General features: G+C 39.1%; 2 protein-coding genes and 1 long non-coding RNA gene across 5 annotated transcripts in view; 1 reads left to right on the top strand and 2 right to left on the bottom strand.

The window, feature by feature from the left end:
• Nucleotides 1-14,096, bottom strand: part of LOC146455564 (uncharacterized) — a 186,923-nt gene that overhangs the window by 11,925 nt on the left and 160,902 nt on the right. The window lies entirely within an intron of this gene.
• LOC146455566 (uncharacterized) lies at nt 3,815-4,765 on the bottom strand. Its single transcript, XM_085094061.1, has one exon. It carries the CDS (start codon nt 4,748-4,750, stop codon nt 3,815-3,817), a length of 936 nt encoding a protein of 311 aa, XP_084950187.1. The 5' UTR covers nt 4,751-4,765.
• The window catches only part of LOC146455567 (uncharacterized), a 31,481-nt gene continuing 26,327 nt past the window's right edge, over nt 8,943-14,096 (top strand). The window contains exon 1 of one of the 3 annotated variants that reach the window (XM_085094105.1): nt 8,943-8,990. The gene's annotated coding sequence lies outside the window, so the exon portion shown is untranslated. Of the gene's footprint in view, nt 8,991-11,503; nt 11,650-13,750; nt 13,862-14,096 lie in introns of those variants that run through there. The other 2 variants (XM_085094099.1, XM_085094104.1) reach the window with 2 other exon arrangements.

Genomic DNA, 14,096 nt, shown 5'->3' on the forward strand with positions numbered 1-14,096 from the left:
TAACTCGAACTCCCGATAACTCGAATCTTTTCAACTCCCCTTGAAGGTTCGAGTTATCGAAAGTCGACTGTAGTTCTTAAAACTTTACTTTCGCGAGAGAATCTTTGCCGTTTGTACGGAAATCCAGCCTACTGTTTTTCAAGATTTTTCTGTTATGTCCTTGTCCCATGCTCGTGACCTACATCTTTTTTTTATTTCGATTGGCGGGAAAAGCTTCAGTCTAAACATGTTTTGTTTACTTTAAGTTTCAAGTCAAATATTTGGTCATCTCAAGTATTAATGATTTGATAAAGTAAATCGGCCACCGCTGCCTTACTTAAATCGTTCCTGAATCAGCTTCTTCTTCGCAATGCCCCTAGGTCACGTACCGCCACTGCCGCTTCAAATCCATCACATATCTCTCCCTCTCCACAGTTCGTTGCAATGCGGTATTCTGCGCTTGCTGTTATCCACTGGTGCCCAGGTTAGAGCCGTCTTTTGTTTGGTTTTGCTGTAGTACGCTCTTTGCCGATTGATTAAAAGACTCGCGCCACATTCTTACATGTTGAAATTTGTAAGTAGATAATACATTTTTATTGAGATGCCATGCGCAATAGATCATTTATATGTTTTCTGCGCAATATAAGTAATAAATTATGTCTGTTATTAATATTATTATTATTATTATTATTATTATTATTATTATCATTATTATTATTATTATTATTGTTATTATTATTATTTTTATTATTATTATTATCATTATTATTAACCAATGAGAAGCAAAACCAAAACCATTCGTCTCTTTCTTGCACGTGTTTTCCCTTGCTAGGCCCCAGTTGCATGTAACTGTTTCGAATTCTAATTGGTTCATTGCGCCGTTTATGCGGCTACCGAGATTCGGTCAAAGTTTTGGTTTTACGACACTTCATTGAAAACCGCTCTAAAGTTAATCAAAGGCTCCTGTAAGCCAACTCGTAAATGCATTATGGTGGCTTCGCAGCAGACTATTTCAAGCTGCGTACGTGAATAGCCTGGGTTTCCTGAGCCAGAAGCATTTGAGATTTCTCGGATATAAATATGTGTGCGGTATCACCGAATTTGCCTCGATTTCACGACCCTCGAATTGAGGCCTTAAAATACGCTAAAGAACACTTATATAGCGGAGAATTCCTGTTTCATTTAAAAAGCCAGGTTTTTGAGAATCAAGTGAAGATAAATTCCGATGAATTGCGGCGATACGTTTCTCAGGATATTTGAAGCAATTCCTGGAAATCTACGGAAAACACATTCAATGTTTTATGCAGATTTACTTTGTTGTGTTTATTAAAATGATATAATGCTGCAATTATTGAGAGCTTTTGTGAAAAATGTGGAAAAGTGGCGTTGTCTACTTGAGACTTTTTATTCGGGAATGGGTTTGTATAGCAATGCTAAAAGAAGTTCAAAGTGAATTTACCAGTTTACGGTACAAACCCAGCGCAGCCCTTTATAGAGACACATCACTACCTAAATCCTTTCAAATTCTCGCACACGGTAACCACAAACATCAGTATCTTCCGCTATTTTGTCGCAATAAACACAGTATTTACAAGCTCCGCAGTTAGGCCAGCCTATGTACATGTATATGTGACCCTTCTGAAGTTTTTAACAGTGGAGTATCTTACATTTTCACTCCTTGAAAAAGTCATGGTTGATTTCACACCGTGGAATAGGCTCACGTCGTGAAATATCAGTGATTATTAAATTCTCAGCCTCGGATATTGCATTTCTAGCGTTCTGATTGGTTCACTAAATCTCGGTTATCAGCTCATATACCGTAGTTGGACCTGATATGGAAAACGAATACCCCAGCTGTCACTAAGCTAATTTTTTTTTTCGGCGGGAAGCGAGAGTTTCTTCGGAAATATGTAGAAAAAAAAAGAAAGAAATACCAAACAATGCCATCTCAATATAACAACAATAAAAGCCACAAAGTTCGGTATGACACTATTTACTAGTAATGGTACGTATCTCTGAAGTTTCCTTTAAAATCTTCAAAATTGCAAGATTTTGCGATTTTTAGATCACAGAACAACAACAATAACAACCGGTTACCTTTAAAAATTTCAGGATGGCTTGCAAATCCTGGCGGTAAGAGGTTAAAGCCAATCGAAGAAATTTCTTAGGATGAGCTTTATGCGTGCTTTTATGTTTTTACGCATTTACGAAGACTTCAGGAAAAGTTCATCTATGAAATCCGTACGAGCGGCGGCCATAACGTTCGTTTCCGTCGCTCGGCACTACTCAGCAAAACGTTTGCACAAATGTGCACAGCTCTTACGCTTCTCAAATAAGCTTGCAGTTTAAAAACTTGCACTGAATGCTTGTCTCAGTGAGGTTGTACCTCGTACACTTGGACTTGCCTGAAGTGTTTTGAATCGTCCGCGAGGAATTCAGTTCAGCATGAAAAAAGCCGTCCTTGTCCTGATCTCTTCCTTCGCTCGGCACCACACAGCAGAACATTTGCTCAAATGTACACAAGCATTACGCTTCTCAATGAGCTGGAACTTCTAAAGCACTTGAATGCTAGTCTCAGAAAGGTTATAATTCGTACATTTAAACGTTTCTTGAATTTTAGATATCCGACTGTGTGCGATTTTCTTCGCTTTCGATTTCTCATTCAACTCCGTTTGCAAAGAGCTGCGCGTGTCATGTGATCATTACGTTTCACGCGCGTCGGAGGTTGCCTCAACACCCGGTCGTTTTAATTTGAAGGAAATTTTTTCTTAAAATATAAAAATTCAGTAAACTTCAACAGCAATATCCAAACGTGGAGAATTTAATAAAACAATTATTCCATTCGCGCTTGTTGGATATGAGATAAGTTATAGCCAACTTTACCATCTCATATCCGACGCGCGCTCATGGAATAATTGTTAAATATCAGTGAAAGCTTACAAAAAACCCTGGATGTAAAACTTAATATCTTTATCGTCAGCAAGAATATTAACTTGTGTGCCAAACACAAGCATCGACCGTGAGAGCTCGTGGGAGATCGTGAGAGATCGAGAATTCGAGAGGATAGTACAAACAGCCCTGCAGTCACAGGCGAAAAACTCCGCGCATTAATACAAATTGCACACATGCAGTTTCCAATGTTTCTATCATTTCCAATGGCGTCTTCGTAAATAGAAAGTAGTCACCCGACTCATGGAGGATAAATCCATTTGTGCAAAATTATAACCCAGAAGTGTGATTCGCCGTGGATTTACTTTTGTGCGCGGTCAAAAACAAACAAAAGGCTTTCATTAATGTTTGGTCACGAAATTTCACTCCTTGCACATCACTATTTCTGTACTCAAAATGAATATTACTGTTTTTGGAAGAAGTAATTAATGAAAATTTACAAGCGCTTGCGGGATTTTTATTTCATAAAAATTTCACGCGAGGCCGAAGGGGATTTGAAAATGGTAGATTTTGTTACACTCCTAGCAGTTTTACAGTGAAATTTAACTTATATTCCCGCTGTTCAGGGGCGGATACAGGGGGGGTGGATAGGGTGGATATCCACCCCCCATTTTTCAGTAAAAAAAAATTCGAAATGTCACTTTATTTGAAATAGAAAAGAAAGAAAGAAAGAAAGAAAAATTAGCTCTCGCTCATGTCTGGTTGTTGTTACGCCACGTTTCGTCGTCTGCCGCCACTTTTCGCGCAAAAGTTCGCAAGGAAGCCATTTGACAACGCCTAGTGAGGCGAAGTAAGATTCTGATTGGCTCATCAGTGATAATAATAGAAATGACAGGCCTGCACGGCTCACTGCGTTATGTGGTGTACATTTTTATGAACGCTGCCTTTATATTTTTGCCCTAACAAGCATGTCCTTAAGAGATTGTCCTCTCTTGTAGGATATAATTGGCGGATTTTTGAATATGTTTCTCAGCAAAGGCTGATTTTGTATTAACTTCCAATTTTGCATCAATATATTTTTAAGGTTACGCACCGATGGGTGGTACGTTGTAACAAAAGGCAAGATTTGTTTACGAGTTTTTTTCTTTTGCTGTAGAGCCGACTGTCTTCCGGCGAAGTTGACTTCTGATAACGTTGTCTGTATCATCTTGTGGGGGTATCCGCGCGCTATGAGGCGCGATTTAAATTTGCAGATACTTTTTTCGAACGTTGTTTCTGAAGAATTTGTTCTCAGTAGTCTGAGTGCTTCGCCTTTAATAAAACCTCTTTTAACACCCAAGGGATGGCTCGAGGTAAAATGTGTATACTGAAAGGTTTCAGTAGGCTTGTAATGTGTACGGATGTCAAGGATCGATTCATTTCTGAAACGTTCTCCTTTAAAAATTATTGTGTCGAGAAAGCTAGTCTCGTTCTCTGAAATTGCGGCCGTAAATTTAATAGTAGGATGGAATTTGTTAGCTTGTTCAATGAACAGGTTAATTTCCTTTTCGTCACTATCCCACAGTGAGAAAATGTCATCAATAAAACGTTTCCATTCTATTGGTTTTGTTTTGTTTTGACTTATCATTTTTGTTTCAATATCGGCCATAAAGATGTTTGCAAATGCAACAGCCATTTTTGTACCCATTGCAGTTCCATGGGTGTGAAGGTAATTTTTTCCAACAAATTGGAATGAATTTTCCTGAAGGATAAGTTTAAGCATTTCTTTGAGGTAGTGTGACGGTATAGGAGGTTTATTGTTGTGGAATGCCTCGTATGCTGTGCATACTGTTGTAATACCCTCCTCCTGTGGTATATTTGTATACAAGCTTGTTACATCCATTGATACTAAGATAGTATCTTGAGAGACCTTTGTCTTTTCTACGAAGTTTACGAAATCCGTTGTATCTTTTAGATACGATTTCTGTTTTTGTGCGATGGTCTGAAGTAATTTGTCCACAAAAGATGATAATCTTTCTGTGGGGCCTTCACAGCCCGAAATTATCGGTCCTCCGACCGGATTTGGTTTGTCGATCTTAGTAAGGGTGTAAAATATTGGTATTCTTGGCGGACCTCGCGTTTGAGAAAAAGCATTTCTTTGTCATGTCATCAATGAAGTTACTTTGATGCAATTGTGCGACAAGCTCGTGAACTCTTTGTGATGTTTCCACCGTCATGGGAGTTTGGAGAGGTTTATAATGTTCTCTGTTGTCGAGTTGAATTTGAGCTTCTTGTTTATTTTTTTAGTCAGGGCATTTTCTCTACCACCCCTCAATAAATATGGTCTGCCATCCACCCCCCCTGTTGAAATCCTGGATCCGCCCCTGCTGTTCCCAAAAAACTGAATAGTCCTCACAATTTGTTTGGTTTATAATTGATTATATTCCAATCGATTGGCATGACGGGAGAAATATTCATCCTGTCAATTTCACGGCGTGAAAATTTTCACTATTAGCCAAGTTCATAAGCAAACTACAGAAACTACATCAAGCCACTAAACTGTTCACCATCTCAAGTACATGCAATCAACGAGCTAGGACTAACCACTCTTCTTCTACATGCACTTTACTCGCAGCACTTCACTTTCCAATGGAAACTAATAGTGTACATAATGTTTTTTGCTTACAGCGCAAAATAATTAAATACACATGTACACGCATTCTTATTCCTTTCGATACGCAAATCAACGCAAAGGTGGACATGTACGTTCTTTTGGTGGTTTTACGGGCTTGCCAATCGACAAACAAAAAAGCGTCCAGTTTATCTTCCAAGAAACTCCCTAATTTTTTTCCTCGCGTCGTGTTTTTTACATGTGAACAATTGGTTGCCTAGCATGTGACCTAAATCTTACTGTTTTCAGTATGGTAATATTCCTTTCTACGGTCAAACTACGGTTTCCGTCAGCGTTTTATAACATCGGAAGAAGCTTTCAACAACAAAACTTTATTAAAACAGACAGTTACAAGCTGGTTATATACCTACCCGCAAATAGCTAAAGCTAGTCGAGGTGGGTAGCGGTGATGTCTATACTTTCAATCTTGTTGAAGCCGCTATTTTGGCTTTATCCAAGTGAACGTAAATCTAGAAATACGTCAAGCGTTGATCGTCGCTGTGCATTAGCAAACTCTCAGTGCTGACATTTATTCTGGTGAATAGATCTTATCGCTCACACTGGACCCCGAATGAGATTTATTTCGAAGCTTAAGCTTTAGTTTCCTACTTTACCCTTAGCCTTTCACCCACGGAATCGTCTTGAATTTTTAAAGCTAATTCAACGTTTTCTTTTTTACATTGGTGCCAGAGAAATGAAATGTATGTATGTAAATTCAGTGTTTACGTCCTGATCTTATCGATTACGTTTGACACCGAAGGGAGATGTATTGCACTGTGGAATTTCCCATTCTTTCAGTGACGTCGTTTCCTCGGATTTTACGGTAAACTTCTTTAAGGTTTTCATGTTTGCGTTTGATGTTTGCTGAAACGAGCAACTCCGACTATCGAAGGCCAGCCTATCCCGTAGATGTTCTTTTGGCTCGTCACGCAATCTTCCCTCCCCAACGAGAAGACCCAAAAGAGCGTCTACGAGGGAGGTAAATCGAAGTCGAATTTTTGGAAGTCGAGCTTTTCTGTCCTGAAAGGAAAGTTGCCCCTTAGTTTCAGTCAATGGAAGGAGTTAGCAGACACACACATACTAGCTTTTTTCTTCTAAGAATACGTTATTCGTTGAGTTGATTTTACGTCCTTGTTTTTTGTCCCGTAACGGCGGCTGATGGTGAATACATGCACTATACGCAGACTCATGAATAATTTATGATTTTGATTAAATTCCGATTAAATTGATTTAAAGTTTACATCTGATCGAGCGAGTGAAATTCAGCCCATATCACGATAGCTCGTTCATTGCGCATCGTGCATTCACGAGTTAAAAGCGGAGGTTCTTGGTAGAAAAACTGGACGCTTTTTTGTCGATTGGAAACGACGCAAAACCACCAAAAGAACGCACCCGTCAGCCTTTGCGTTGCTTCGCGTATCGGAAGGAATCAGAGTGCGTGTGTTATTTAATTGTTTAAGTACTCGGCCTTCCAAAGAAAATCCCAAGGTTTAAAATGGGCACGAGTTTATTCTCCTGTCGCAAATCTTCCTCTTACGTCTTCTGCGCGTGCGCAAGGTTTAAAAAGGTCAGCGGAGCACATGCTCTGTTTACAGAGCTGGAGGACCGAGCTCGAGTGTTTCCACGATTGATCAAGTGAAGCGAAGCCATTTGTCTTCGGTGGAATCTCAGGGATTGCAAGCGTGAATATACGCTAAATCCATGGTAGACCCACACTAAACATGACGAGTGTCTATTTTGGAACGGGTCGGTCCATGAACTTTACGAGAGACCTTTACGAGCGAACTCTTCCGAGTGAATCCTTTATCGAAGTGACATGCAACACAAACCAGTTCTCTCAGCTCGATTTCCCTATTATTTTCAAGCTGATGGTTCAAATTACGTCCATCTTGTATGTAAAATACATCTACTGTCGATAATAATCGCCAAAAGCTTGACCACCAAAAAAGGCACAAAAACATCGAAAGAAAACCGTTTCTTTAACGGTTTTGTCTGTGTTGTTAGGAATGAAATGGGGACACTAACGTGACATATATTTATTCATGCCAACCAGTTCATTTCCATAAGAGAAGCCCGAGTACACGCAGTTATGCGTCTAGTTTTTTATATAATGCATTCCCGCAATGCGGCATGACATCCACTAATCCTTGTAGCCTAGTTTGATACGAGTACCGCTTTACGATAACCACTTCACGAGTTGGCTCACAGGAGACTTTGATTTATATCATAAGTACAGTGAAGTGAGCAGATGATGAATTTGCCAAAAAAAAAAAGTGGTACAAAACGGAAATGAAACCTTAAGAGGTCACACAAACAAACCAAACAAAACAGTAAAGCCATTCTGCAAATATTACTTGACAATTCTATTTCCTTTACTGTCCTCAAAACAAAATTTATAAACCAACTAGGTACAGGTCATCAAACTTTGCGTAGACCGAAAATGGAAAATCAAAACGCAGTCAGACATTAGAGTCTTAAATAGTAAAAAGCTGTAATTTCCAAAGAACTCTAAAATGCCCTGTAATTGTTTTGTTTTTGTTTTTTTTTTTCTTGTTTGTTTTTGTTTTTACAAATCAGACTTTAACTAAAGGCAAATCAGGCGTGACTCGATGATCAAATAAATTAGGCAGCAGTGGATCCCAGTAAATAAACTCCCCCAATTTAAACATCCTGCAAGGGATATCATGGTAAACGGCATATAGGATTTAGTTCTTGCGACCGCTTTATGAAGACAATATAAGTTGGTGTTTTTAAAACATATAATCGTTTTTACTTTGGGGGTGGTGTACCGTGATTCAGCGTGGCTTAACACTGACGCTTAATCGTCATCCCTCACCTAAGTGCTGCCACCATGCACTTTTATCACTTTCTATCATTTCATTATTATGCGGGTCATTTTTATAGATGACAATCTACTGCTAACATGTCCTACGAACATTACATTTTCAAGTCCATTGGCTCAATCGAAACGTCACCGACAATTGATTCCTGGAAATCGGACCTGGCTCCAGACGAAAACATTTCCCCGAAAATTTGCCTTCGTATTTACAGGTTTCCGTTTCTTTTCGTTCTCATATCCGCTCCTCTCCACATTCTCTGCGGAAAGCCTGTTTCAAGCTTACCTACAGATACGAAAAATTAAAGAGTGGGGCCGTACATTAGTAAACGGATAGTGTTCAGTAACTGCGCGCAGTAAGAAAGCCAGATGGATTTTCAGCGGCCAGAAAAATTAGAAAACAGGGAACAGTCGATTCTTGGAAAGTAAACAGGAAGCTCATGTTAGCACTATTGTGTCTACATAGAATAACAATCAGCTAATTATAGCCAATCACATGACACAAGATAACTGTATACAAATGGAGCACTTAAACCTCGTTTTCAGGGCTTTCCCTTTCTCAATTTACAAGTGAAAAGCCTTCTTTTCTCCTTGGTTTCCAATTGATGCGTGGTTAATTAACGGAAGAATTTGAAGGTAAGGGAAGAATGCTTAACAAACTGAAGAAATCATATGGTATGGTTCACAGAAGCGAGGTTTTAATCACAGTGGATCGCCAAGAAATGAGGCAAAACTCGCGAAGTCTTTGAAAACGAAACCGGAAACTTACGCTTGCAGCTACACTGTGATAGCTGCTGTTCGCGATACCTACATTTTGTCATTTGATCTGTATATTCGTGAAAAATGAAGCTCAGAGAATAATAATTGTTTTCTTACGAATCTATGACTTCAAGAAAGGTAAACAATAAGTGGTTGGAATATACTGCAAATCATCGATCTCTTCAGGTCATAACATGCCAAATCCGATCTTAACGATCTATATGGCCTCAAGCTTGTTGTCAAACCATGACTACCACCTTCACATTTCCTTGTATATTGATAAAATATCAGTGTTTTGTCAGTGAATGGGATGTAAAAAGGAAGGTGAGGGGATGCAAAGTGGTAAGGTTAAGGTTCAGTTTGGCGACGTCAACTCGCCATATGTTCTTGATCGTGAATACTTGCTCTTTAAAAAATGTTTATTCTTTATCGCCAGCTAAAAGTGTTGTTTCCGTCTATCCAAATCTATTCCCTTATTTCATGACAGGAAAACTGTGAAACTCGTTTTTCTAGTAAAGAGTGTACTGTTGATAGAACGTTGAGTAAGATGCTAGGAAAATTTTATCCGACCGTAGACGAAAACATTTCCCCGAAAAAAATAAAACGTATCAATGTCTCTTAATTGATTTTGTTTTAGGCGTTGTCCAGCACCATGATCTTCGTTTGCAAAAACCTTTGCACTCAATGAGAGCAAAATGTTATTTAGACTGCGAGCAGTCGAACTTTTTTCCTCAGATCACGCGCGCAAAAAGACGGTAAAATTATGCAAATTAGATTAGTAAACGAGGAGGCCGGCCCGCCCGACTTGCGGCGTCGCCGCTCGGTGGAAATCGCGCGAGCGTGACAGAACTTTAGGAGAAGAAAGAGACTCTCGCAGTCTAAATGTTATTACCCTGGTATGTCATTTTTAAATCGTAAGTATAGTGAAGTAAGGTGACACTGGTTTTCTATTTACCTCGCAATTTCCAACCGAGTGGCAGATGATGAATTTGACGAAACAACAGAAAATTAGTTTAGTGCACGACTACTACTTAGCGTACGGATGTTCAGCTTTTACATTCCACGAACATTCTAGACTGCAAGCAGTCTCTCTTGTGCTCGAGCATCCCCAAGGAAAAACGCAAAATCATTCGAGGGGCGAGTCGAGCGTGTGCGGGCGAGTCGCCCCTCGAATATCGTGGTCACTTTTAGGGTTTTTTCTTTTTTTTTCTTTTTTTTTTTTTTGGCTTTCTTCCCCGCGGATTGTCGTGCAACAGAGTGAGTGATCGCATTCAGGACCATTCAAGATCACAATGATTCAAATGACTTATTCACGCAACTGGGATACTCTTTTATGGTGAGAGATCTGATCTGGATAAGTTCACCGTCGTCAAGTTCTCAGGATTATGCAGATTAAGTGCTGATCCGTGACCTGCAAAAGCAGAACTCTACTTGCGTGCTCCTTGCAACAGAGAATCGAACAAGTTTCTTTGAAAACGGAACTGGAACCTAATACGCTTGTAAACTGTGCTCAGTGGCTGTTCACTGCCATCTTGCCGAATTAATTTTATTATCTTGGCTTACGCGAAACATGTTTCTCTGAGGTTAAAAATACTAACCTGAAAGGGAATATTTCAGTGTAATGATTAGTTCAATAATTTTTGTTTGTTTGCCTCAAACGTGTTGTCAAACCATGAGCATTTTTCATCGAGTATTATAAAAACGATTTGTATAGGTTTCGAGCTGTTCAGTTGCCGTAGAAACATATATTCATGTTTCCAAATTTGGACATATCAGGGGTGCGGGTTCGGATACCGTGATTCAGCGTTTTCACTGACGCCTTTATCGTCATGCCTTAGCTAAGTGCTGCCACCATGCACTTTTATCACTTTCTATCATTTCATTAATATGCGAGTCATTCTTGTAGATGACAATCTACTGTTAACATGTCCTACGAACATTACATTTTTACGTCCATTGGCTCAATCGAAACGTCACCGACAATTGATTCCTGGAAATCGGACCTGGCTCCAGACGAAAACATTTCCCCGAAAATTTGCTTTCGTATTTACAGGTTTCCGTTTCTTTTCGTTCTCATATCCACTCCTCTCCACATTCTCTACGGAAAGCCTGTTTTAAGCTTTCCTACAGATCCGAAAAATTAAAGAATGAGGCCGTACACTAGTAAACAGACAGTGTTCAGTCATGGTAGCATTGAAACTGAGCGCAGTATGAAAGCCAGATGGATTTTCAGCGGCCAGTAAAATTAGAAAACAGGGAACAGTCGATTCTTGGAAAGTAAACAGGAAGTTCATGTTAGAACTGTAGTGTCTACATAGAATAACAATCAGCTAATAATAGCCAATCACATGACACAAGATAACTGTTATATGAAGAGCACCAACCTCGTTTTCAAGACTTTTCCCCTCCCAATTTACAAGTGAAAAGCCAAGGGGAGTGTCGAGAGCACGATCGAAGTCCACGTACAATACAGGAGTCTTTTCTTTTCTCCTTGGTTTCCAATCGATGCGTGGTTAATTAACGGAAGAATTTGAAGGTAAGGGAAGAATGCTTAACAAACTGAAGAAATCATATCATTTGGTTCACAGAAGCGAAGTTTTAATCACAGTGGATCGCCAAGAAATGAGGCATAACTCGCGAAGTTTTTGAAAACGAAACCGGAAACTTACGCTTGCAGCTAGACTGTGATAGCTGCTGTTCGCGATATCTACATTTTATCATTTCATCTTCATATTCGTTAAAAACGAAGCTCAGAGAATAATAATTGTTTTCTTACGAATCTATGACTTTGAGAAAGGTAAACAATAAGTGGTTGGAATATACTGAAAATCATCGATCGGTGTTCAGGTCATAACACGCCAAATCCGATCTTAACGATCCATATGGCCCCAAGCTTGTTGTCAAACCACCACCTTCACATTTCCTTGTATATTGATAAAATATCAGTGTTTTGTCAGTGAATGGGACGTAAAAAGGAAGAAGAGGGGATGCAAAGTAGTAAGGGAGGGCCGGGCGTTAAGGATCAGTTTGGCGACTTCAACTCGCCATCTGTTCTTGATCGTGAATACTTGCTCTTTAAAAAATTGTTTATTCTCTATCGCCAGCTAAAGTGTTTACCATTCTATCCAAAGCTTTTCCGTTATTTCATGACGGGAAAACTTTGAAACTCATTTTTGTAGTAAAGAGTGTACTGTTAATAGAACGTTGAGTAAGATTTTAGGATCATTGAATCCGACCGCCGACAAAAACATTTCCCCGAAAAAAATACATATCAATGTCTCTTAATTGTTTTCGTTTTAGGGCGTTCTCCAGCACCATGATCTTCGTTTGCAAAAACCTTTGTACTCAATGAAAGCAAAATGTTATTTAGACTGCAAGTTTATCTTGCTTAAAGATTAAAGGTTACTTCTAGAAAATTGCTCCCTCCTCAAAAAACAAAAACAAACAAAAACCTTACAATTAGTTTAACAAAGTGTGCAAGCGTACATCACCATACATAAAGATTTGAAGCTATCTTACCTCCTCGATTGACAAAGCCGTCGGAACTTTCGCCGTCCACCGACAGAGAAAAACCCTTCTACTTTTAACATTTATCACACTAAAAAAATTCCTTCAACCCAACAAATCTTCTAAGATCTATTAGAGCGGAACATTTCGACACAGTGGCGCAGGATCGAAAGAATAAGATCGCTTCCAAACTTCAAAACTTCTGCAAAGTCTCCTAGCGTTCAAAAGGATCCCGGCTATTTTTATCCACTATCCTGATACAGGAAGACGTCTACTCACTGCTAATTTTATCCAAATCTTTAGAACAAAGCAAAGACAACTAAATTCGCCCACTTTGTCTTTTAAATTTAAGTTCGCCGGTGTGTAAGAAGAATCTGGGTACTAGCGCAAAGATCAACCAATCACCAATGACACAATTGTCTCCCTTGCTGTGGGATTGGCTATTATTCCACTTCCGGTTGCACCGGAGTTACGAGTACGTAACAAAAAGGAAATGAAACCTTAAGAGGTCACGCAAACAAACCAAACAAAACAGTAAAGCCATTCTGCAAATATTATTTGACAATTCTGTTTCCTCAACTGTCCTCAAAACTATGTTTATAAACCAACTATGTACAGGTCATCAAACTTTGCGTAGACCGAAAATGGAAAATCAAAACGCAATCAGACATTATTAGAGTCTTAAACTGAGCCGAAAGCTGTAATTTCTAAATAACTCTAAAATGCCGTGTAATCAGTTTTTTTTTTCTTTTTTTTTTACAAACCGACTTTAACTAAAGGCGAATCAGGCGTGACTCGATGATCAAATAAATTAGGCAGCAGTGGATCCCAGAAACTAAACTCCCCCAATTTAAACATCCTGCAAGTGATATCATGGTGAACGGCATATAGGATTTAGTTCGTGCGACCGCTTTATAAAGGCAATATAAGTTGGTGTTTTTAAAACATATAATCATTTTAATTTTACTTTGAATGTCCGGTTGTATCTTCGAGCCTCGTAATAGATGAACTATTAAACCGATTAGTTGGCATGAAAACAATCAGTAACATGATGTTAAGCCGCATGATGCCTATCACATTTAGATACTTATTTTCCGTTGTTCATATCATGAGCCAAAAATAGATGAATGACCTGTATTCAGTGCAGGACGGGGGTTCAGATTTGGCGGCGTATGAATCTTTTCTGAGTTGCTCGGTTTAGGATCGGCACGTGGTTGATTAAGGGAAAAACTTGGACTAAGGTAAGAGAAGAATGCTTAATGAATTGATGAAACCATTTCACAAGTTTTATTCGCATAATGACTACAACATAAGACATCTCTCACAAGCCAGGCTCTGAAAACGAAACCGGAACCTAATACGCTTGTAAATTGTCCTCGGTGGCTGTTGATTGCAACCTTGCAATTTTATAATCTTAGCTTACGTGGAAAAAATAATGAAATCAATAAATAAAATATCCTTACTGCAATGAATTGC

Source organism: Pavona decussata, unplaced genomic scaffold, assembly GCF_977016875.1.
Source record: "Pavona decussata unplaced genomic scaffold, jaPavDecu1.1 SCAFFOLD_272, whole genome shotgun sequence".
NCBI lineage: Eukaryota > Metazoa > Cnidaria > Anthozoa > Scleractinia > Agariciidae > Pavona > Pavona decussata.

What these genes read in the sequence shown, in the direction of transcription:
- LOC146455566 (XM_085094061.1), bottom strand. Translation starts at nt 4,750, where the DNA reads ATGGATGTAACAAGCTTGTATACAAATATACCACAGGAGGAGGGTATT.